The sequence below is a fragment of the Procambarus clarkii genome, chromosome 18 (assembly GCF_040958095.1).
Source record: "Procambarus clarkii isolate CNS0578487 chromosome 18, FALCON_Pclarkii_2.0, whole genome shotgun sequence".
NCBI classification, from domain to species: domain Eukaryota; kingdom Metazoa; phylum Arthropoda; class Malacostraca; order Decapoda; family Cambaridae; genus Procambarus; species Procambarus clarkii.
In genome coordinates, this window is record NC_091167.1 from 16,190,369 (window position 1) to 16,217,382 (window position 27,014).

General features: G+C 46.9%; 2 protein-coding genes across 2 annotated transcripts in view; both read left to right on the top strand.

The window, feature by feature from the left end:
- The window catches only part of LOC123754488 (serine/threonine-protein kinase NIM1), a 414,954-nt gene that overhangs the window by 141,816 nt on the left and 246,124 nt on the right, over positions 1-27,014 (top strand). The window lies entirely within an intron of this gene.
- The window catches only part of LOC138365966 (uncharacterized PE-PGRS family protein PE_PGRS46-like), a 33,390-nt gene continuing 26,145 nt past the window's right edge, over positions 19,770-27,014 (top strand). Inside the window, exons 1-3 of the mRNA XM_069326680.1 lie at positions 19,770-19,809; positions 20,912-21,014; positions 24,581-24,967. Of these exons, the coding sequence (XP_069182781.1) occupies positions 19,770-19,809; positions 20,912-21,014; positions 24,581-24,967 (530 nt within the window). The remainder of the gene's footprint in view (positions 19,810-20,911; positions 21,015-24,580; positions 24,968-27,014) is intronic.

Here is a 27,014-nt window from a genome sequence, read left to right on the forward strand (position 1 = left end):
ATAGTGACAGATACAAGGCTGCTCCCATAGTGACAGATACAAGACAGCTCCCATAGTGACAGATACAAGGCTGCTCCCATAGTGACAGATACAAGACAGCTCCTATAGTGACAGATACAAGGCTGCTCCCATAGTGACAGATACAAGACAGCTCCCATAGTGACAGATACAAGGCTGCTCCCATAGTGACAGATACAAGACAGCTCCCGTAGTGACAGATACAAGGCTGCTCCCATAGTGACAGATACAAGACAGCTCCCATAGTGACAGATACAAGACAGCTCCCATAGTGACAGATACAAGGCTGCTCCCATAGTGACAGATACAAGACAGCTCCCATAGTGACAGATACAAGGCTGCTCCCATAGTGACAGATACAAGACAGCTCCCATAGTGACAGATACAAGACAGCTCCCATAGTGACAGATACAAGGCTGCTCCCATAGTGACAGATACAAGGCTGCTCCCATAGTGACAGATACAAGACAGCTCCCATAGTGACAGATACAAGGCTGCTCCCATAGTGACACATACAAGACAGCTCCCATAGTGACAGATACAAGGCTGCTCCCATAGTGACAGATACAAGACAGCTCCCATAGTGACAGATACAAGGCTGCTCCCATAGTGACACATACAAGACAGCTCCCATAGTGACAGATACAAGACAGCTCCCATAGTGACAGATACAAGGCTGCTCCCATAGTGACAGATACAAGACAGCTCCCATAGTGACAGATACAAGGCTGCTCCCATAGTGACACATACAAGACAGCTCCCATAGTGACAGATACAAGGCAGCTCCCATAGTGACAGATACAAGACAGCTCCCATAGTAACAGATACAAGACAGCTCCCATAGTGACAGATACAAGACAGCTCCCATAGTGACAGATACAAGGCTGCTCCTATAGTGACACATACAAGACAGCTCCCATAGTGACAGATACAAGGCAGCTCCCATAGTGACAGATACAAGACAGCTCCCATAGTAACAGATACAAGACAGCTCCCATAGTGACAGATACAAGGCTGCTCCCATAGTGACAGATACAAGGCTGCTCCCATAGTGACAGATACAAGACAGCTCCCATAGTGACAGATACAAGGCTGCTCCCATAGTGACAGATACAAGACAGCTCCCATAGTAACAGATACAAGACAGCTCCCATAGTGACAGATACAAGGCTGCTCCCATAGTGACAGATACAAGACAGCTCCTATGTGTGTAACATGGGAGCTCCCATATATGTGTGTGTAACCTACGCTGGAAACAACCCAGTGATGCCACCTGTGTGACGTGACCCGGTGACTCCTGCCTCACCACCCTCGTGTCATAGCTCTTGTGAGGTGGGTCACGTGATCATTAATGGGTCACGTGATCGTAATTAGTTGGTGATTGAGAGGTTTAGTCTTAGTATTTTGTGTTGTTTTAGCAGTGTTTGTATTAAAAGTTATGACAAGTGTTGTAATAATAGGTATTAGTATGGTCAGCACAGTAACCGGACCAGGCAATGTGATGTAGTCATTGTGGTAATTCGCCTTGGCTATAGACACATCTGGCAGGTTAGTGAGGCTGAGCCACTACCAGAATACTCAGATTGTAAACTCTGTGATAAACCTTTAATGCATTCACTAGAACACTATATTGTTGAATGTGAAACCGTAAAGGACTTTAGACCTCCTGGCCTCTTGTACCACCAGCTGTGTAACTATGTCATTGACTCAGGTGTTCTGGACGACATCCTAACAATTTACCCAAAATTTGCTTGTCCATTTTAAAGAATGAAGAACAATTTCTATTTATACTCTAAGTTGCATCACTTATGAACCCATCCCTGCCCTTGTGTGGCAGTGCACAATAGAAAGTTGTTTTCACATATCCATACATTAAAACATTGATTGTAACCATGATATATATGTGCTTCAGCCTACAGTTTAGACCTATTGTCTTGTGTATGACCCTCTGTCCTGAGTGACGGTGAATACCACCATTATCCTCACTTTAATAAGACTATCAAAATCCTCAAATTAGGCAAAATTGTAATTAATTTTGTCAATAAAGATGTTAATAATAATAATAATGTTGTGAACTTGAGGCGAGATGTGTGGAGTGTGGGCCGTGTTGCCCACTCTACACCACCGTGATGTTCACGGGGTGTGGGGCTCCACGTCGTTAGGTTGACGGATGGTTGGTTGGTGGGTGGTGAGAACAGAGTGGTTGGTGGTGAGAACAGAGTGGTTGGTGGTGAGAACAGAGTGGTTGGTGGTGAGAACAGAGTGGTTGGTGGTGAGAACAGAGTGGTTGGTGGTGAGAACAGAGTGGTTGGTGGTGAGAACAGAGTGGTTGGTGGTGAGAACAGAGTGGTTGGTGGTGAGAACAGAGTGGTGGGTGGTGAGAACAGATTGTGCAGGAACATGTTCATGGTTCACTATGTTACTCTTTCCTTTACTATACCTCTCTCTCTCTCTCTCTCACTCTTCCTCTCCCCCCCCCCCCCTCACACCCCGCCTAGTGCTGCTTGGTGACTGTTGTTGTTGTTATAGATTCAGCTACTCCGAACACGTTCCAAGTAGCACGGGCTATGGTGAGCCCGTAACTTACCTGGCACAGGAGCGGGGCAAGTAGCACGGGCTATGGTGAGCCCGTAGTGGACTTACCTGGCACAGGAGCGGGGCAAGTAGCACGGGGCTATGGTGAGCCCGTAGTGGACTTACCTGGCACAGGAGCGGGGCAAGTAGCACGGGCTATGGTGAGCTCGTAGTGGACTTACCTGGCACAGGAGCGGGGCAAGTAGCACGGGCTATGGTGAGCCCGTAACTTACCTGGTACAGGAGCGGGGCAGGTAGCACGGGCTATGGTGAGCCCGTAGTGGACTTACCTGGCACAGGAGCGGGGCAAGTAGCACGGGGCTATGGTGAGCCCGTAGTGGACTTACCTGGCACAGGAGCGGGGCAAGTAGCACGGGCTATGGTGAGCTCGTAGTGGACTTACCTGGCACAGGAGCGGGGCAAGTAGCACGGGCTATGGTGAGCCCGTAACTTACCTGGTACAGGAGCGGGGCAGGTAGCACGGGCTATGGTGAGCCCGTAACTTACCTGGCACAGGAGCGGGGCAAGTAGCACGGGCTATGGTGAGCCCGTAGTGGACTTACCTGGCACAGGAGCGGTGCTGGGAGTGGCTGGTGACGTCAGCATACTTATATATAACATATATTTCCACCCGGGGCCGCTTCCCGCCCACCACTGCTCCCTCCCTCCCCCCCCCCCAGGTCTACCCATCCCAAGCACGACCTATCCCATGAGGTCCCAACCCCCAGAGCCCCTGTCCCCTGTTTTCAATGTCCATCTCATTTTTGTGTGAGGACGAGTTGTAATGTAGGTGGTTGGTCAGCATGCCTGGCTGTCTCCTCCCAGACGTGTTACATCATGAAGTTCCTCTCTAACACTTCTATAAGCTTTGCTCTCCATGTCTCGTCATGGGTCCCTTCTTTCTTAGTTTGGTCTGACTGAAGTCTTCCTTTACTATGGGCTTTGGTTTCAGTTTATGGGGCACCTGCCAGCCCTTGGAGGATACTTGTGCTCTAGTGCTGAGGGCTCAGAGGTACTTGTCTCACCTCAGGAGGAAATCCAAAGGAGCACTTGTTTACCGTGACCCGAGTCGTGTCTTCATCAGTCTCTTCAACAGCAGCACCTTGTGGAGTCACCCACACACACACACACACACACACACACACACACACACACACACACACACACACACACACACACACACACACACACACACAACCCAGATCTCATTTGCTGAAATGCTTAAAAAGAGCCCTGAAGCTAGGTCTGCAGTTAAGGAAGTTGCCATGGAAGTGGCTTCCTCTCAGGAAGCAGCTAGATATACTAGCCGGCTGATAGAGAGAAATAGAGCAGTAGTAGTAGCAGGCATTAAAGAACAAACAGGGACCAGACCAAAGGAGCGGAGAGACAAGGACAAAAACATGATTAAAGAGATCCTTAAAGAGGTAAGGATGGAGGGAGCTGAGCGAAATGTTGAAAAGGTTTTCAGGCTTGGAAAGTACAACAAGGACAGAGACCGAATGATAAAGGTGGTTTTCATGAGCGAAATCGCGAAAGAGGAACTGCTTGCAAGGAAGTGTTGTCTAAAAGGTGTAGAGAAGTTCAAGAAAATATTCCTGCAGAGGGATATGACAAGGGAAGAGAGAATACGGACAGCAGACGCGAGGAAGGAGCGCAGGGAGCGAGAAGGAAATCAGGGTACCACAACCCAGAACCCTACAATCCCAGACGGAAGTGGAGAACCCTCCTCAAACAGTGCAACAGCCACAGGGATTGGGGCACCACCCCCACATTCTACCCAACAGACACCCAATCTGCCCCATCCCCTGTCAGCCCCCCACTAAGTACCCACCTAGGGCACCCTCCCCCCACCCACCCCCCTCCCCCAACTCACCCCCCTTCTCCCCCTCACCCCTCTCCCCAGGACCCTCCCTTCTCCCCCATCCCCCATGCCCTCCCTTCTCCCACATGCCTTCCCGTCTCTCCCACCCCCATGCCCTCCCTTCCCCCCCTCCCCCCTAAGCCCCCCCACTCTCCCCCACCCCACCTAAGTCTTCCCCTCTCCCCCTCTCCCCTAAACCCTCCCCTCTTCCTCACCCACCTCAGCCCTCCCTTTTCCCCCACGCCCCCCAAGCCCTCCACCCTTTTCTCTCCCCCCAAGCCCCCCCATCTCCCCTATCCCTCACAGCCTCTCCTCCCCCCATGCTTCCCCAACCCTCCCTCTCTTACCCACCCCCTGTACCCTCCCCCTCTTATCCACCCCCCTGTACCCTCCCCCTCTTATCCACCCCCTGTACCCTCCCCCTCTCCCCCACCACCCCAAGCCCTCCCTCCTCCACCAATCTCCCCGTGCCAGGTCTCCCCAGCTCCCACTCACCCCAGATCCCAAAGGTCCCCCCCAGAAAAGAAGCAGAAGAGAGTCAGTTTCAGGGTGATGTACTCGAACATAGATGGGATCACAAGCAAGACAAGTGAACTAAGGGAAAGAGCACAAGAAGTTAACCCAGATGTAATCGGACTCACTGAAACAAAACTCTCTGGAATCATAACGAATGCCGTGTTTCCCCAGGAGTACACAGTAATAAGGAAAGAGAGGGAAGGTAAGGGAGGAGGCGGAGTGGCCCTACTCATGAGAAGGGAATGGAGTTTTAAGGAGATTGCCATCCCGGGCTGTGAGGAGTTCAGAGACTACATAGCAGGCACCATGACAATGGGAGGACCAAGAATAGTAGTAGCAGTAATATACAACCCTCCACCAAATGACAGGAGACCCAGTCAAGAGTATGAAAACAACAACAAGGCAGTTAACACTATAATTGAGAGGGCAGCCTCTGCTGCCTGTAGAAATAGATCCCACCTGCTGATCTTGGGCGACTTCAATCACGGAAAGATTGACTGGGAGAACAAGGAACCGCATGGAGGCGAGGATACGTGGAAAGCCAAACTATTGGAGGTGGTGACAAGCAACTTTTTAACCCAGCATGTCGGAGAACCCACAAGGATGAGAGGCAATGACGAACCAGCGAGACTCGACCTGGTCTTCACTCTGAACGACTCCGACATAAGAGAAATCGGTTTTGAGGACCCAGTAGGAATGAGCGACCACAGTGTGCTGGTGTTTGAGTACTTGATTGAAGAAGGGTTATTGAACTCGAGGAGGGATACCGAAACCAAAAGGTTAGCATACCGAAAGGGAAACTATGAGGGGATAAGAAAATTCCTAACAGATATAGCATGGGAAACAGAGCTCAGGGGAAAGACGGCCCAAGATATGATGGATTACATCACACAGCAGTGCAAGGACGCAGCAAACAAGTTTGTCCCAGTCCAAAAGGAAAACAGAGAAATGAAGATGAGAAACCCATGGTTTAATCAGAGATGTAGGCTAGCTAAGCAGCAAAGTAAAGGGCATGGAGAAACTATAGGAATAACAGGACACTGGAGAGCAGAGAAAGATACCAGAATGCCAGGAATGAATATGTCAGGATGAGAAGAGAGGCAGAAAGACAATACGAAAATGACATCGCAAGCAAGGCAAAGACTCAGTCTAAATTGCTGCTGTTATGATCTCAGCCTGCAGGAGAAACGAGTCTCCCTTCTTGAGAGTTATTCAGCAAGCCTGACCTAACTAGAAGGTCTAGCAAATATTGAGGTGATAACCCATATGTAAAATGGCTGGTTGGATATGTATAACAGTTTGAGATTATGGGCAATGAAGAAGAAAACAGATAAATGACTGGCTAGGAGATGTGGACGTTTTGCTGGAGGCGTGAGGCTCGCTTCCGGAGGACCTTGACCTCACTTGAGTGGCAGACATCGCAGGGGAAAGCCGCGCTACGTTTGAGCTCCCGTCAGAAGGGAACCCCTAGTGATATATCTCTAAGAGAAGAGAAGTGTGCAGACGTGCCAGCTGTGGAATTGAGCTGAGAACGTTGTGGTGTCAAGTCCTGGTCGACGAGCAGAGTTCAATAAGCTGCTCAGAGGCATTTTCGTGGGCTGTGTGGAGCGCCCTGACCAGACGCCGTCAGAGGGAAAGCGCCCTCGATCAGTTAATCTGTGGTAAGCACGATATACGCCAGTTCATAGTACTTGCTTGTAGTTGGTCGTGTGCCCAGCGACAGTAGCAATGTTTATTTATAAGTTAGACATGTTTTAATAAGGCAGAAGGCCTGAAATAAGAGAGTGGAGAGGGAGGAACACGGAGCGACGTCCATCCCCTCTGAGCTCTGACGGACGACTGAGGGAGCCCGGCTCCTGACGGAGGAAGACCCTCCCAGCGAGTGAGGGACCGCCGCCAGGCGAGGTGGAGTATGGACCCGCCCAAAACGGGGGAGTCCACTCTCACTGTATGTAGAGAACAGATAGAGGTTTGAGGCAAACATATTGTGTGAATATTTTTTGTTTATGTGTTAAAGGGGAACATTTTATTGGAGTGTCGATGGGTTGCAGGTTTGTCTTTTGGGAAGAAGTTGCTGAGAACTTCGAAGCCAGCCTAGATGAAGTAATTGATGAGACTCCAAGGTAGTGGAGGCGAGGACCTCGAGCTGTGAGGAGAAACAGTGAAGAGGAGTGTCACGTGCTTCTGTAGAGGTGGTGAAGCACCATAGTTGCTCGAGGAAGCTTCAGGGTGTAGCAGCCAAGAAAGCTGTGGAGGACCCTAGCAGAAGGGTGAAGCACCGTAGTTGCTCAAGGAAACTTCATGATGGCAGCCTGGAGAAGCTGCAGAGGATCCTGGTAGTGAAGCCCGGAAGAACCTAAAGATATTAGGGTAGTGAACTTCCAGAGGTGGAAGGGGAAGTTCTGGTGGATTACTTGTAGGGAGTTGATAGTGTTTGGTTGTCATTAGTGTGCAAGACGCAGTGAGAGGTGAGTGGTTTGTTTGCAGTCAAGGAGTCAAGGAGTGTTTTATACTGAAGTTTAGAGTTACAGTCGTAGGCTGGATTACCTACAGACGTATGCGTTCTAGGACTGATAGAGTGATCGATGGATCATTGTTGTGTATCAATGAACATTTATACTGATATGTTATTGCATTCAAATGCTGATTTTCTTGGTACACATTTATAGATACATATATATATCCTCTTGCTGATGGTGCAACAGTGTATGTAGACTTGATCAACTTGAGGAGGTTGATAGTATCAGGTGGTGAACCAGGAGATAGGATACCACTTGATAAGCTGATGATAGAGTTCTGATGGTGTTGGAGTGCAACCTGATTGTAATATTATAGAGTATAGGATTCATTATTATTATATGTGTGTATGTATTGTGTATGTGCTTTGTCCAGTAAATGTATCACAATTTGCTGGTGTTTGCCCTTGTCCTAGTGAGGCTTCCCAGGGGGTAGTAAAGAAGGAGAGAGAAAGAGAGAAAGAACCAAGAACCACTGCTGTGGACAGGGTAGGAGGTAATACTAGTAAGTCATAGGGGATTGAGGAGATCATATCTCATAAGGAGAGAGTGGGGAGTCACAGCGGCTCGAGTGGGTGTGTGCACGTGACAACGAGGCTAAGTATTGGAGCCGCATCCCCTAAACGTGTGACGTTGAGCCCCTCTCCAAGAGCCAGAAGCGCCTGGTGTGATCTCCTAGTATAAGCACTCTACCGAGTTGTGGGTTGGGTTGTTCATAGAGAAGGATCAACGACGACAACACCAACCAACCCACAGTCTATAATAAATTGGGGGCCTGTCCGGGAGAGTGAACTGACACACCCACACCCTGTCCAAGAGTGGATTTGTACACCCTTGCTGAAATAGATAAACTGTGTGACCGCAGGTGTATATTCTCTCTCTTGGGAAGACTCACAGGACAAAGATGGATAAGGTGCAAGCATTTGTGGAGTCAGGCAAGCCTGAGGACTTGGAAGGTTGCACGAGGGATCAATTGAAACAGATAGCAGAAAAATGTGGCATTAGGTTGAAAGCATCTAAAGTAGCTGGGATGAAGGATGAGATCCTGAGGCAGTTAAGAGCCAAAAGTGAAGCGGCAGAGCAAGGAGCCCAAAAAGGAGCTGAAAGTGGAAAGGAGGATGATGGGCAGGATGAAGTGAGATCCCAGGGATCGAGTAGGAGCAGCAAGAGTAGCCGCAGTAGCAGGAGTAGCCGGAATAGGAGCTTGGAGAGATTCCAGTTAGAGCTCCAGATGCAGCAACAACGAGAGGACAAGGAGAGACAGTTCCAGCTGGAAAAGATGAAGTTAGAACTCCAGATGAAAAGGGAAGTAGAAAAAGAGAAAACCAGAGTAAGAGAACTGGAGTTGGAACAGGAGAAAGAAAAAGAGAAAGCAAGACTAGAGGTCGAAAAAGAAAAAGCCCAGGTCGAAAAAGAAAAAGCCCAGGTCGAAAAAGAAAAAGAGAGAACAAAACAAATGCAGATAGAAGCGAATAGAACCTTGGCTGAGCAAAGGATTGAACATGGGTTGCCAGAGAGCACCACCCAGGTATCACACCCACCAGATGTTAGGGTTAGGGAGAAGGACATTCCCTTGTTTGTTCCCGAAGAGGCAGAGAGCTTTTTCGAGCACTTTGAAAAAGTAGCCAGCATCAAGGAGTGGCCACAAGAGGAATGGGCCCAGCTGGTCCAGTTAAGATTGACCGGTGCAGCCAGGGAGGCATACACCCAATTGTCACTGGAAGAGTGCCAGGATTACGCCACAGTAAAGAGCAGCATATTGCGCTCGTTTCAGTTAACCCCAGAAGCTTATAGAAAGCGCTTCAGAGAGATGATCAAAGTTGGAGCATGTACGTTTGCTGAGACAGCAAGAGATCTGGAAAGACGATTCCAGAAGTGGATTGAGGCTGCTGGAGTTGGATCTTACGCTGACCTGAAGCAACTGATGGTCATGGAGAAGTTCTTGGAGATGATGCATCCCGAAACAAAGTTCAAGATCCAAGAAGCAGGGATAAAGGAGGTGAAAGATGCCGCAGATAGGGCGGATATGATTACTGAAGCATACAAGAGCTTGAGAGAGAACAGAGTGAGAAGCGAGGCGAGATGCAGCAATGGCAGATCCAGTGGAGTCTGGGGAGGAAGAAATTATGAGAGACCCAGAAGAGTCTGGGGTGAGAAAAATTTTGATAAATGGGCAGATAAAAGTAAGTACCCTAAAACTCAGAAGAGTAGGTCGCGCACTTCATCTGAAAGTGAGGATGGAGGAGCTAAACGAGAAACTAATCGTTATCCAGGGAATCAAGAGTCCAGTAAAGCCCCACAGAGTGCGAGTAGTACGTCTGGCCCGAGGAACTCCAATACGAGTGGGCAGAGTCAGAGCTACTCTGGTACATATAGAAGAGACTTTTCCCAGATGAGATGTTACCAATGTAACGGATTGGGTCACGTGATGCGAGATTGTCGGCAGGGCAAGAGAGTTGTGACCCTGGCCATGTGTGACCCCCGAGGTAAATATACTAATGTGTTCCAAGACAAACCACAGAGATCAAACTTAGTGAACGAGAGGTATAGGCCGTTCATGAGCAAAGGTTGGATCAGTGTAGGAGGCCAACCTGAGGTAGAAGTTGGTATTTTAAGGGATACCGGAGCTAATCAGAGCTTGATTGCAAGAAGCCTGATTGGGAATGATCGACGATTAGCTGGCAGTGGTAAGATGAGAGTATATGGGTTATTGTCTGAGAGTGACATGCCCGTATGCACTGTCCAGCTAAGGTCGGAATATGTGTCGGCGGAGGTGATGTTGGGAGTGTGCCCCGACATACCTATTCCAGGAGTCCAAGTGATCTTGGGGAATGACTTGTGCGGGACAAAGGTGTTGCCAAGAGTCATAGCGGAGACTGTGCCAGAGGAGTGCCCAGAAGGCCACGGCATGGGTGGGACACCTGAGAGTGTGAACCTGACTGACATCCGAGGAGATGAGTCAGGAGACCGCCAAGCCATTGAGTACCCTGTCTCGGTAGTGACGAAGGCAGAGGTGGCCGACAAGGAAGACGCTGGAGAAGATGAGACAGTGTCGATTCAACCGGTGGAAGATATCGATGTAGATATAGCATGGCTGTTTGATGAAGGTCCAGCCCAGGCAAATGGAGTCTCAGTGAGGTCAAAAGTGAGGATGACCCAAGCCGAGGAAGACTCATGTGAAGAGAGCGGACCTGAGTAGAGCCCAGACTGCTGAAATTAAGAGTCGGAAAGTGAATGCAACTGTGCTGAGTAGGAATGAGGAAGGATGTGGACATACTGAGGACGGGAGTAGAGCGTCACGTTGTCCACGAGCACAGAGTCATATAGATAGTGGAGTTAAGTTGTTTGAGATGTCAAGAGTTGACATGTTCCACAGGAAACGTGAAGAAAAGATAGTGAAGAAGAGTAATAGCCGAGAAAATGAAAGGAGAAGAGACAGTATGTGTGGAGAGATTGCTTACGAGCACTCTAGGAGAGGTAAAGCGACATGTACGGTCGAGTGCTGTTGGATGTAATACAGTGCCCGAAGAAACTTTTAGGGAACGAAGAAGAGTTGAAGGAGAAGAAGGGGAGTTGTATAGAGGTGAGAGGTGTGAGAAGAGGATGATGATGCAAGCATGGATGAATAGAAGAAAGCCGAGGACTCGATGGAGGTCAAACAGGATGAGCTCTCGGATAAATGAGGAGACGGAAGGGAGGATAGTCGGTGAAGACGAGGGAGTGAAGTATGATGACAGGAGACGAAAGTATAATGGCAGTAGATGGAAGAGTGAAGACGACAGAGGAGGTACAGACAGTAGATGTCTGACTCTGGACGTGAAGAGAGGAAGACGAGGGAATGGAGGGTGGAAACAATAAGTAGAGTGGACCGATGGAGTGCAGGCGTCCAAGGAGGACAGCCTAGTCAAGAGGCGCCAGAGAAGTCAAATCGTTTGTGAGAAGATCATATTCTGGCGAGTTGTGAGCCAGATGTTGCAAGGAGCATCGAACTAATTGTAGACTCCTAAGGGAGTATATGGGGTGAAGAAAGAGACAGTGTGGTGGCGGATGTATTATCCCGAGCTTTGCCACTGGAATAACTCTCAAAAATAAGGGGAGGGGAGTGTTATGATCTCAGCCTGCAGGAGAAACGAGTCTCCCTTCTTGAGAGTTATTCAGCAAGCCTGACCTAACTAGAAGGTCTAGCAAATATTGAGGTGATAACCCATATGTAAAATGGCTGGTTGGATATGTATAACAGTTTGAGATTATGGGCAATGAAGAAGAAAACAGATAAATGACTGGCTAGGAGATGTGGACGTTTTGCTGGAGGCGTGAGGCTCGCTTCCGGAGGACCTTGACCTCACTTGAGTGGCAGACATCGCAGGGGAAAGCCGCGCTACGTTTGAGCTCCCGTCAGAAGGGAACCCCTAGTGATATATCTCTAAGAGAAGAGAAGTGTGGCAGACGTGCCAGCTGTGGAATTGAGCTGAGAACGTTGTGGTGTCAAGTACTGGTCGACGAGCAGAGTTCAATAAGCTGCTCAGAGGCATTTTCGTGGGCTGTGTGGAGCGCCCTGACCAGACGCCGTCAGAGGGAAAGCGCCCTCGATCAGTTAATCTGTGGTAAGCACGATATACGCCAGTTCATAGTACTTGCTTGTAGTTGGTCGTGTGCCCAGCGACAGTAGCAATGTTTATTTATAAGTTAGACATGTTTTAATAAGGCAGAAGGCCTGAAATAAGAGAGTGGAGAGGGAGGAACACGGAGCGACGTCCATCCCCTCTGAGCTCTGACGACGACTGAGGGAGCCCGGCTCCTGACGGAGGAAGACCCTCCCAGCGAGTGAGGACCGCCGCCAGGCGAGGTGGAGTATGGACCCGCCCAAAAACGGGGGAGTCCACTCTCACTGTATGTAGAGAACAGATCGAGGTTTGAGTGATCGATGGATCATTGTTGTGTATCAATGAACATTTATACTGATATGTTATTGCATTCAAATGCTGATTTTCTTGGTACACATTTATAGATACATATATATATCCTCTTGCTGATGGTGCAACAGTGTATGTAGACTTGATCAACTTGAGGAGGTTGATAGTATCAGGTGGTGAACCAGGAGATAGGATACCACTTGATAAGCTGATGATAGAGTTCTGATGGTGTTGGAGTGCAACCTGATTGTAATATTATAGAGTATAGGATTCATTATTATTATATGTGTGTATGTATTGTGTATGTGCTTTGTCCAGTAAATGTATCACAATTTGCTGGTGTTTGCCTTGTCCTAGTGAGGCTTCCCAGGGGGTAGTAAAGAAGGAGAGAGAAAGAGAGAAAGAACCAAGAACCACTGCTGTGGACAGGGTAGGAGGTAATACTAGTAAGTCATAGGGGATTGAGGAGATCATATCTCATAAGGAGAGAGTGGGGAGTCACAGCGGCTCGAGTGGGTGTGTGCACGTGACAACGAGGCTAAGTATTGGAGCCGCATCCCCTAAACGTGTGACGTTGAGCCCCTCTCCAAGAGCCAGAAGCGCCTGGTGTGATCTCCTAGTATAAGCACTCTACCGAGTTGTGGGTTGGGTTGTTCATAGAGAAGGATCAACGACGACAACACAACCAACCCACAGTCTATAATACTGCATAGCCACATTAGGAGAAAAACAACAGTAAAGGAACAGGTTATGAGATTAAGGATAGGGGCGGAAGGATTCACTACAAATGACAAGGAAGTGTGTGAGGAATTGAATAAGAAATTCCAGGAGGTCTTCACCTTAGAGCAAGGAGAAATTCCAGAGGTACGTGAGGGAATAGCTAACCAGGAACCACTGGAAGAGTTACCAGTGGAGATTACCAGTGGGGAAGTAAGGAAGTGTTTACTAGAGTTGGACGTGAGGAAGGCTATAGGCCCAGATGGAATCTCCCCTTGGGTTCTAAAGGAAGGAGCAAGAGAACTGTGCCTACCACTCTCCATAGTGTATAACAAATCACTGGCAACAGGGGAACTGCCAGATATTTGGAAAGCAGCTAACGTAGTCCCGATATACAAGAAAGGGGATAGACAGGAGGCACTGAACTACAGGCCAGTGTCCCTAACCTGCATACCATGCAAGCTGATGGAGAAGATTGTGCGAAAAAACTAGTGGAGCATCTGGAGCGAAGGAACTTTGTAACACAGCATCAACATGGGTTCAGGGATGGCAGGTCCTGCCTCACAGGGTTACTTGAATTCTACGACCAGGCAACAAAAATAAGGCAAGAAAGAGAAGGGTGGGCAGACTGCATATTTTTGGATTGTCAGAAAGCCTTTGATACAGTGCCACACAAGAGGCTAGTGCGAAAGTTGGAGATGCAGGCTGGAGTGAGAGGGAAGGTACTCCGGTGGATAGAGGAGTACCTAAGCAACAGGAGACAACGAGTCTGTGTGAGGGGTGAGGTCTCAGATTGGCGAGACGTCACAAGTGGAGTCCCGCAGGGGTCAGTCCTTGGACCTATACTGTTTCTGGTATATGTAAATGATCTCCCAGAGGGTATAGATTCGTTCCTCTCAATGTTTGCCGACGATGCAAAAATTATGAGGATTGAAACAGAGGATGATAGTAGGAGGCTACAAGATGACCTGGATAGACTGAGTGAATGGTCCAACAAATGGCTGTTGAAGTTCAACCTGAGTAAATGCAAAGTAATGAAACTAGGCAGTGGAAACAGGAGGCCAGGCACAGGATACAGAATAGGAGATGAAGTACTTAATGAAACAGACAGAGAGAAAGATCTAGGAGTTGATATCACACCAAACCTGTCTCCTGAAGCCCACATAAAGAGAATAACGTCGGCGGCATATGCGAGGCTGGCTAACATCAGAACGGCGTTCAGGAACCTGTGTAAGGAATCATTCAGAATCTTCTATACCACATATGTAAGACCAATCCTGGAGTATGCGGCCCCAGCATGGAGCCCGTACCTTGTCAAGCACAAGACGAAGCTGGAAAAAGTTCAGAGGTATGCCACTAGACTAGTCCCAGAACTAAGAGGCATGAGTTACGAGGAAAGGCTGCGGGAAATGCACCTCACGACACTGGAAGACAGAAGAGTAACTGGGGACATGATCACAACCTACAAAATCCTCAGGGGAATCGACCGGGTAAACAAGGATGAACTATTCAACACTGGTGGGACGCGAACAAGGGGACACAGGTGGAAGCTGAGTACCCAAATGAGCCACAGAGACGTTAGAAAGAACTTTTTCAGTGTCAGAGTAGTTAGTAAATGGAATGCATTAGGAAGTGATGTGGTGGAGGCTGACTCCATACACAGTTTCAAATGTAGATATGATAGAGCCCAATAGGCTCAGGAATCTGTACACCAGTTGATTGACGGTTGAGAGGCGGGACCAAAGAGCCAGAGCTCAACCCCCGCAAGCACAATTAGGTGAGTACAATTAGGTGAGTACACACACACACACACACACACACACACACACACACACACACACATATACACACACACACACACACACACACACACACACACACACACACACACACACACACACACACACACACACACACACACACACACACACAGTATGGACACTGGACACACACTGGAGTATGCAGCCCCAGCATGGAGTCCATATCTAGTCAAGGATAAGACTAAACTGGAAAAGGTTCAAAGGTTTGCCACCAGACTAGTACCCGAGCTGAGAGGTATGAGCTACGAGGAGAGACTCCGGGAATTAAACCTCACTTCGCTGGAAGACAGAAGAGTTAGGGGGGACATAATCACCACATTCAAGATTCTGAAGGGGATTGATAGGGTAGATAAAGACAGTCTATTTAACACAAGGGGAACACGCACAAGGGGACACAGGTGGAAACTGAGTGCCCAAATGAGCCACAGAGATATTAGAAAGAACTTTTTTAGTGTCAGAGTGGTTGACAAATGGAATGCATTAGGAAGTGATGTGGTGGAGGCTGACTCCATACACAGTTTCAAGTGTAGATATGACAGAGCCCGATAGGCTCATGAATCTGTACACCTGTTGATTGACGGTTGAGAGGCGGGACCAAAGAGCCAGAGCTCAACCCCCGCAAACACAACTAGGTGAGTACAACTAGGTGAGTACACACACACACACACACCACACACACACACACACACACACACACCACACACACACACACACACACACACACACACACACACACACACACACACACACCCACACCACCACACACACACCACACACACACACACACACACACACACACACACACACACACACACACACCACACACACACACACACACACACACACACACCACACACACACACACACACACACACACACACACACACACACACACACACACACACACACACACACACACACACACATAAGAGCTAGGATTTATCTCCCCCCAAAAAGCACTAGGAATCAAAAGGCTGGCATACCGAAAGGGGAATTATGAACAGATGAGAAGTTTCCTTAGTGAAATACCTTGGGACACAGACCTCAGAGACAAGTCTGTACAGGGTATGATGGACTATTACCCAAAAGTGTCAGGAGGCAGTAAACAGGTTCATCCCGGCCCAAAGGGAAAAATCCGAGAAGCAACAGAAGAATCCATGGTATAATAGGGCATGTATGGAAGCGAAGAAACTGAACAAAAAGGCGTGGAGGAACTTCCGAAATAACAGAACACCAGAAAGCAGAGAGAGATACCAGAGAACCAGGAATGAGTACGTCAGGGTGAGAAGAGAAGCAGAGAAAAATTTTGAAAATGATATAGCAAACAAAGCCAAGACTGAACCAAAGCTACTCCACAGTCACATCAGAAGGAAAACAACAGTAAAAGAACAGGTACTGAAACTTAGAACAGGCGAGGACAGGTATACAGAGAATGACAGAGAGGTGTGTGAGGAACCCAACAAGAGGTTCCAGGAGGTCTTCACAATAGAACAGGGTGAGATCACTGTGCTAGGAGAAAGGGAGATAAACCAGGCGGCCTTGGAGGAGTTCGAAATTACGAGAGAGGAGGTCAAGAGACACCTGCTGGATCTGGATGTTAGAAAGGCTGTTGGTCCAGATGGGATCTCACCATGGGTACTGAAAGAGTGTGCAGAGGCACTTTGCTTGCCACTCTCCATAGTGTATAGTAAGTCACTAGAGACGGGAGACCTACCAGAAATATGGAAGACGGCGAATGTGGTCCCAATATACAAAAAGGGCGACAGACAAGAGGCACTGAACTACAGGCCAGTGTCCTTGACTTGTATACCATGCAAGGTGATGGAGAAGATCGTGAGAAAAAACCTGGTAACACATCTGGAGAGAAGGGACTTCGTGACAAATCGCCAACATGGATTCAGGGAGGGTAAATCTTGCCTTACAGGCTTGATAGAATTCTACGATCAGGTGACACAGATTAAGCAAGAAAGAGAGGGCTGGGCGGACTGCATTTTCTTGGATTGTCGGAAAGCCTTTGACACAGTACCGCATAAGAGGCTGGTACATAAGCTGGAGAGACAGGCAGGTGTAGCTGGTAAGGTGCTCCAGTGGATAAGGGAGTATCTAAGCAATAGGAAGCAGAGAGTTACGGTGAGGGGTGAGACCTCCGATTGGCGTGAAGTCACCAGTGGAGTCCCACAGGGCTCTGTACTCGGTCCTATCTTGTTTCTGATATATGTAAATGATCTCCCGGAGGGTATCGATTCATTTCTCTCAATGTTTGCGGACGATGCTAAAATTATGAGAAGGATTAAAACAGAAGAGGACTGTTTGAGGCTTCAAGAAGACCTAGACAAGCTGAAGGAATGGTCGAACAAATGGTTGTTAGAGTTTAACCCAACCAAATGTAATGTAATGAAGATAGGTGTAGGGAGCAGGAGGCCAGATACAAGGTATCATCTGGGAGAGGAAATTCTTCAGGAGTCAGAGAAGGAAAAAGACTTGGGGGTTGATATCACGCCAGACCTGTCTCCTGCAGCACATATCAAGCGGATAACATCAGCGGCATATGCCAGGCTGGCCAACATACGAACGGCATTCAGAAACTTGTGTAAAGAATCATTCAGAACTTTGTATACCACATATGTCAGGCCAATCCTGGAGTATACAGCCCCAGCATGGAGTCCATATCTAATCAAGGATAAGACTAAACTGGAAAAGGTTCAAAGGTTTGCCACCAGACTAGTACCCGAGCTGAGGGGTATGAGCTACGAGGAGAGACTACGGGAATTAAACCTCACTTCGCTGGAAGACAGAAGAGTTAGGGGGGACATGATCACCACATTCAAGATTCTGAAGGGGATTGATAGGGTAGATAAAGACAGTCTATTTAACACAAGGGGAACACGCACAAGGGGACACAGGTGGAAACTGAGTGCCCAAATGAGCCACAGAGATATTAGAAAGAACTATTTTAGTGTCAGAGTGGTTGACAAATGGAATGCATTAGGGGGTGATGTGGTGGAGGCTGGCTCCATACACAGTTTCAAGTGTAGATATGACAGAGCCCGATAGGCTCAGGAATCTGTACACCTGTTGATTGACGGTTGAGAGGCGGGACCAAAGAGCCAGAGCTCAACCCCCGCAAACACAACTAGGTGAGTACAACTAGGTGAGTACACACACCACACACCACACACACACACACACACACACACACACACACACACACACCACACACACAACACCACACCACACACACACACACACACACACACACACACACACACACACACCACACACACACACACCACACACACACACACACACCACACACACACACACGCACACACACACACACACACACACACACACACACACACACACACACACACACACACACACACACACACACACACACACACACACACCGTGCCTCACTGGTCGGGACAGTCACTATAGGCTTCGTCGATCAGTCCACCCCCGCCGACCCGCCAAGGTGCACATGAAGGTACTTGTAACTCCCTCCACTAAGTATATCACGCTATCCAGTCTCTGCCACTCTCAGCAGGTCCCTTCGTCCATGATGGAACTAAACCTGACGACGTTAGAAAGGAGGAAGAAGAGGGGAGACATGATAAAGACGTATAAAATACTTGGCGGGATTGACAAGGTGGAAACAGTGGACATGTTTACAATATCAGCAGAACAAGGAGGACACGGATGGAAGCTTGAGACATAGATGTGTCACAGAGATGTTAGAAAGATTTTCCTTTAGCGTGCGAGTAGTGAGTAAATGGAATGACCTAAAGGAGCAGGTTGTAGAGGCAAACTCCATTCATAACTTTAAAAGTAGGTTTGATAGGGAAATAGGTCAGGAGTCATTGCATTAGATAACCAACAGCGGGAAAAAGTGGGGTCCAAGAGCTTGAGGTCGATCCTGCAGGCACAAATAGGTAACTACACACACACACCCTTTAAATTATAGATCCGTATCATTAACAAGCGTGGTAGTCAAAACACTAGAAAAATAGTTCAAGCCAAATGGGTTGAACATCTATAGAGAATAATGACATAATAATGGGCAGAGAGAGAGTAGGGTGTTGGAGCAGGAAGATCCTGTGTAACACATCAACTTAGTGTTTATGATAGAGCCACAGAGATACTACAGGAAGGAGATGGTTGGGTTGGCTGTGTCTATCTGGACCTAAAATAGGCTTTTGAGTCCCACACAGAAGCTGTTCTGGAAACTGGAACATGCTGGAGGGGTGACACCGAGACTTCTGACATGGATGAAAAACTTTCTAACTGACAGACAGATGAGGGCGGTAATCAGAGACAGTGTATCTGACTGTTACTAGCGGAGTACCACAGGGTTCAGTTCTTGCACCAGTCATGTTTACGTCTACATAAACCATCTATCTGAACGAATAGAGCATTATATGAACATGTTTGCGGATGACGCTAAGATACTGGGGAAGACAGGAGACGCAGACGATTGTAATGCCCGTCAAATTGATCTAGATAAAATAAGTCCCTGGAGCAACAAGTGGCAAATGGAATTCAATGTGAATAAATGCCATGTTATGGAATGCGCGACCGGAGAAAATAGACCACACACAACTTACAAATTATGTGGAAAGGAATTATAGAAGTCTAATAAAGAACGAGACCTGGGATGGTGGGGATGGGGGAGGGGGTGGATGTTGATAGTAAACTGTCGCCAGAGGAACACATACAGAACATTGTGAGAGGAGCGTGTTGTCGCTTTATAACTTCAGAATCGGTTTTAGTTATATGGGAGGTGAAATACTAGAGAAGCTGTTCATGACTTTTGTGAGACCCAAACAGGAATATGGAGCAGTTGTATAAGAAGAACAAAGAAACTGGTAAAGGTACAGCGGCATGCTACAAAATGGCTTCCGGAACTGAAAAACAAGTTACGAGGAGAGACTAGAGGCGTTAAACATGCCAAAACTAGAAGATAGAAGGAAAAGAGGTGATATGATCACCACTTACAAAATACTAACTGGAATCGACCAAATTGACATTGAGGAATTCCTGAAGCCAGCAACTTCACGCACAAGAGGACACAGATTCCAGCTAAGAAAAAAAGATGCCAAAAAACACTAGAAAGTTCACTTTTGCAAACAGAGTGATAGACGGTTAGAACAAGTTAGGTGAGAAGGTGGTGGAGGCCAAGACCGTCAGTAGTTTCAAAGCGTTATAAGAGAAAGAGTCCTAGGAAGACGGGACACCACGAGCGTAGCTCTCATCCTGTAACTACACTTAGGTAATTACACACACGCGCGCGCACACACTTAACCCTCCACAGGTGTTAGGCCTTATTAAGCCAAAAATCAGTTGTAATACGAAGACAATTAATCTTCACCAAAGAACCATTGAAGTAGACCCAGATATGTCACGTGATGTATGGTAGTGTGTGAGGGTGTGAGGAGAGGTGGAAGCCTCCTACCAGTCCCCCAATATGCTTCACAACATGATACAAATATATTATCAAGCCACCTACAGTCGTAGCCTATGTGGCATGTTAAGGTCTCACACCCTGGCCCATATGTTCTTGATTGTCCGTTGATTAATGTATATAGAAACACTGAGATAAGGACTGTTCCTGAACAAATAGCCAGGATGTGTCACAACGGAAAGGTTGATGATATTCTTGAGAGATATAAGAATTTTGCACCAAGACTGTAATATTTTGTTGAATTATCTGCATGTCTCTTGCAAATTGTCTATACAGTATACCTCGGTCATAGAAGTATTTGTGTGTACGTCTGATACCATACTACTTGTGTAAAGGTGGAAATGTGTATGTTTATCTCTCAGAATGTTTGGTAATATGTTTATTGTATGTGGTGTGTGTTTATGTATGTATTAACACGATGTACTGAACGGGGTGAGAATAGCTTGAGCTACCTCATCCCTTTGTGTGTATTTTACATCAATAAACTTATTTCAATTCAATTTCAATTTCAGTCGTAGCGGTGATAGGCTTGTCCCAAGTTGTGTACTGGGTTACTGTGGAGCCGTACCAACTTCCTCTCGCTCCTACTGACTTGCCAAACATGAAGTTGTCATGGTTTGTGTTGTTAATTAGAGCTTGTGTGTGTGATGATGTTTGTGTTGTGGTGGTTTGTGAGATGTGGTGACGCTCCGCCCTCACCAACCTCTGTTTGTTTACCTTAATATTCTCTCTAACCCACACGACGGCCTACTGCAAGTGTAGGCTAGGCCTACATGTGGGTGGGTGTGGATTGAGAGGCCTATATTGGGCCTCAGGTGGCCTAGTGTAGTGTTGTTTATTGTGGCTCTCGTACCTCTGGTGCTCCTGCTGGAATAACTTGGTGGGCTTCAGTGATCACGTCGACCACACACAACTGTTGTTTATGTTGTTGGCACAACTACTGTTGTTAGTTGTTAGTGTTGTTGCAAGAGTGTTGGTGAGAGGAGGTGAGGTGTGGAGCAGTGGTGACGACCGTCCGAGCCCCGCACCCCGCCCCATATGTCTCGGGGTGACTCTTGTATCTGTGGCACGGGATATTCATGCCCGTGCCACCTCTTGGCTGGCTTAATCTGCACCAATCAATCCTGTAACAGTGATTTATGTATGTCATATGTATGTCATGTGATACACCAGTGTGTGTCCACGAGGCCTGTGTGTTGCCGGGGTGACACACACACACACAGGACTTGAAACACTACTTGATGAGTATGTTACATATTATCACATATATACATGACACCACTCCGTGTTGGAATCCCATAACCACATAATGAGTGACTGGTAGCTTCCCTACCAGTCTAGCCCGCACTCTGCTGGTCTCTGGAGATCACCGGACTCGTATTATTGGTTCACTGTTACTCACGTCACAAGAGCACACTCACACTACTCCCTGCACCTCCACACACAGGTGAGTGGGCCACCTACAGTGAGAGGTGAGGGCCGCCCGCCAGGGACACGTCGTCTAGGGGCCCGGCCAGCCATGCTAGGCTACTGACCGCTCCAGGTCCCACCAGCCTTGGACCAGTATGTCGTCCCTGACAGCGTCTGCGACAGCCTCTCTGGTCGTCCTCATGACGACCAGACCTGTGTTCCTCAGCTGTGTCGTAACTGGCTTCTGGGTGTCAGCTTCTGGTCGCGCTTGGTCGTTCAAGGTACCTCCTAAAGGCACCTCCGGCTTCCTGTCCCCAACTATGAGACACCAACTCAGTCAGGCATGTGTGTACAAGCTTCAGGTTTGACAAGTTCTGAAGCTTTGCTTGAAGCTTATCGTTTAAAATGGCCCCCTTTGAAGCAGGCTCTGTACAGACTTATAATTCCCGCTGTCTAGACACTGATTATAGGAAGTTGTTCATGTTTCGAGTCGATAGAGGCCGCTACTGCTTATCCTTTAACCAATCAGAGTGAAGGTAACATTGTCTCCGTCATCTCCTGGCCAATCACACTGCCGACCCAGCTGGAGAACTGGCCGATGGTATATGTGTGTCCGGACACCGGCGGCGAGGCCTCCGTGGGTGAGGAGGCTGCGTTATCTCTCTGCTCTCTCCTCAACTGTGTCCCGGAAGTGAGCTCCAACCCAAATCTAAACAATAACGTTGATATCCTTGTCTTGCAGATGACACATCAAACGTTTAGCTCTACTACCGAATCTTACGGAAGTTAGGTTATATGTTCCTTGATGGAACCCTGTTGTTTCCACCAAGGAACATATCTCACACAACCAGACCATCACCAGAGAAATCTTAATAACACAGAAATCATCGATAGATACAGCGATAGCAGGAGACTCGACATGAGCGAGGCACTACACATATCAAAAAGTCAACACCAGCACTCAACAGCCAATTAACACATAACTATATTCTACCCACTTGAAGACCCCGAACCAACATAGAAGCAGCAAGAGAAAATATGAGCCAATAGGCCTTCTGTAGTTACTTTCATTCTTAGGTTTTCATACCCAATTTATACCCACCTCACCCAACACATTTGTGTTATATCACCTCACCTAAAACGCATATAAGCATGATATTTGTTATATGTAAACCAGTCTTTGAGAATGTAAGAAGCTATTACGAAACGCTTTTAGGCGTCAGACCAAAAATAAAAATGTAAAAAATGAATTTTGGAGAATTAATTTTTCAATTACCCTCGACAGTGAAGAAAAACGTAAGAAATATTGAGAAGATCCGTGTTAGAATTATTAATCTTACCCTTTCGGCCATATTCAACAATATATATATATATATATATATATATATATATATATATATATATATATATATATATATATATATATATATATATATATATATATATATATATGTATTTATATATATATATATATATATATATATATATATATATATATATATGTATTTATATATAATCACCTCAAATTAAGATATTTTCAAGATAAAGAATTAAAATGTCGCTAATATTTATTTCAAATATCATATTAAACATTTATAGTTTATATATCGTAGCATAACATTAAATTGTCAATTTAATGGCTTAGGAAAAAAGTGAAACTTTAGTGGCTTTATACAATATAAAACTTGTGTACCTGATAATTCCACACTGTAACATGTGCTAATGTATCTTGTATTCATAGCATTATTGTACTCACTAGCGTCATCCTTATTGAATTTGTATTTCAGGCTTCTAAATTTGAATTTGAATTCAATTTCTAAGTCAGTGGCTAGACTACACTTTTTCATAATTATAAATCATTATTCTTCAGTATTTTATTTCCCATGAATTATTTAATATGTAGGGCTCTAATTTACAAATAACTTGCCATATTTATGGTGAATTTACATTTAGTAGTAAAGTTGATTCCAGAAATCATTGGTTACTCTGAGTTGTAATGATTGGCGCTCAATATTTACTTATTTACTGTTAACAAAATAACTTGCTGTGATTTCATTTAATGGCTTTTTCATAAAATACTTATGTAACAGGGGTTGGAGATACACACAGCACAAGCAGCTGGCACGACAACATTTCTTGAGAAGAATATACTGTTCCGGTTTACGTAGACGAGAAAACATTACTTATGTACGGTTTATGTAGTCGAGAAAACATTACTTATGTACGGTTTACGTAGTCGAGAAAACATTACTTATTTACGGTTTACATAGTCGTGAAAACATTACTTATTTACGGTTTACATAGTCAAGAAAACATTACGTGTTTACGGTTTACATAGTCGTGAAAACATTACTTATGTACGGTTTACGTAGTCGAGAAAACATTACTTATTTACGGTTTACATAGTCAAGAAAACATTACGTGTTTACGGTTTACATAGTCGTGAAAACATTACTTATTTACGGTTTACATAGTCGAGAAAACTTATATATGGTTCTTATAAAGCTGAGTCAACTCTACGTATGTACGGTTCAGGTAAAGCCGAGTGCTGAGGAGGGGTGGTTGATGAACACGGTCCACGGAGAGTATTGACTCCGGGTCACCACTTCCCGCGCACCCTTCAGTACTCCCCACTTTTATTACTAATTTCACTCCTGCTCTCTTTAATTATTCTTTATGCCTGCTTCCATTCTCTTTATGCATCATCTAAATTGGTCGTCAGCCGAGGAATAGCAGAAGTTGTATATTGTGAGGGCCTCGGGTGGGTGGAGGGCCTCGAGGTCAGTCGAGGGCCTCGGGTCGGTGGAGGGCCTCGGGTCGGTGGAGGGCCTCGGGTCGGTTGAGGGCCTCTGGTCGGTTGAGGGCCTCGGGTCGGTGGACGGCCTCGGGTCGGTCGAGGGCCTCGGGTCGGTCGAGGGCCTCGGGTCGGTCAAGGGCCTCGGGTCGGTCGAGGGCCTCGGGTCGGTGGAGGGACTCGGGTCGGTGGAGGGCCTCGGGTCAGTTGGGGGCCTCGGGTCGGTCGAGGGCCTCGGGTCGGTCGAGGGCTTCGGGTCAGTTGGGGGCCTCGGGTCGGTCGAGGGCCTCGGGTCGGTCGAGGGCCTCGGGTCAGTGGAGGGCATCGGGTCGGTGGAGGGCCTCGGGTCGGTCGAGGGCCTCGGGTGGGTCGAGGCATTAAGATATCACAAAGCATATAGGTAACATAATAACTCTAGATAAAATGAGACGTATAAATAACCTAAGGCGTATATGAGACGTATAAGATAACATAAGGTGTATGAAGAGCGACTGAAGGAACTGAACCTGACTACGCTAGAAAAAAGGAGGGAGCGGGAAGACATAATAGCAACATACAAAATACTCAGGGGGATTGACAGTGGAAATAGACGAAATGTTCACACGGAATACTAACAGATCAAGGGGGACATGGGTGGAAGCTGGAAACACAGATGAATCACAGAAATATTAGGAAGTTTTCTTTTAGCGTGAGATTAGTGGAAAAATGGAATGCACTTGAAGAGCACGTTGTGGAAGCAAACTCTATTCATAGTTTTAAAACTAGATATGATAGAGAAAAAAGACAGGATTCATTGCTTTAAAAAATCGGCAGTTGGAAAGGCAGGATCCAAGAGTCAATGATCGATCCTGCAGGCACAAATAGGTGGGTACACACACACACACACACACACACACACACACACACACACACACACACCACACACAACACACACACACACACACACACAATCTGTTCAGGTCTAAGAGGACCTGAACAGATTGCAGAGATGGTCAGAGAAATGGCTACTAGAATTCAACACGAGCAAATGTAAAGTTATGGAAATGGGACTAGGAGATAGGAGACCAAAGGGACAGTACACAATGAAGGGGAACAGCCTACCTGTAACGACGCGTGAAAGAGACCTGGGGGTGGACGTAACACCTAATCTATCTCCTGAGGCACATATTAATAGGATAACGACAGCAGCGTACTCTACACTGGCAAAAGTTAGAACATCATTCAGAAACCTAAGTAAGGAGGCATTTAGGGCGCTTTACACTGCCTACGTAAGGCCAGTCTTAGAGTATGCCGCCTCATTATGGAGTCCCCATCTGAAGAAGCATATAATGAAACTGGAAAAGGTTCAGAGGTTTGCAACGAGACTCGTCCCAGAGCTACGAGGGACGGGGTATGAAGAGCGCCTGAGGGAACTGTGCCTTACGACACTAGAAAGAAGAAGGGAGAGGGGGGACATGATAGGAACGTATAAGATACTCAGAGGAATTGACAGAGTGGACATAGACGAAATGTTCACACGGAATAGTAACAGAACGAGAGGACATGGATGGAAGCTTGAAACTCAGATGAGTCACAGAGATGTTAGGAAGTTTTCTTTTAGCGTGAGAGTAGTGGGGAAATGGAATGCACTTCAGGAACAGGTTGTGGAAGCAAATACTATTCATAATTTTAAAACCAGGTATGATAGGGAAATGGGACAGGAGTCATTGCTGTAAACAACCGATGCTCGAAAGGCGGGATCCAAGAGTCAATGCTCGATCCTGCAAGCACATATAGGTGAGTACATATAGGTGAGTACACACACACACACACACACACCAGTTGAGTGGTGACTGTTGAGTGGTACAGTGAATTAGTGAACTGTCACATAACGATACAGTGACTGACTCCAGAGCTTTGTGTAGACAGAGAAGAAGACCTCATCAATCTACCAGCATTTAGTGAATCACCTAGTGGGAGACAACGAAGGATAAACATCGTCATCATACATCGCCCTGCCCTTACTCATCTGGTTGTGTGAGCGGGAGGCAGTCTGGTATGTACCCCTCTCTGGTCAATTAATCAGGTGTACAGATTGAGGTAAAAGATTATCAAATTCTCGTTCAGGATATCGAATATATTTAAAAATCTCAGAGTGGCTCATTTAGGCAGAGGTAACGCATAAGGGATATCTTGACACATACAAGCACGCCGCCCACGTACGTATACACGCACACAAGTGTGCACACGCTAAAACAGACACACACACACGTGCACGCACACACACACGTGCACGCGCACACACACACACAATTGTTCAGTCAGGGGAAAAGGCCATTAACACCTGGGATAGACCTTACTATCCCCCTCCCCTCTTGACCCCACCACCTGACCTGACCTGACTTAGTCGCCATCTCCGCCCCCCCCCCCAC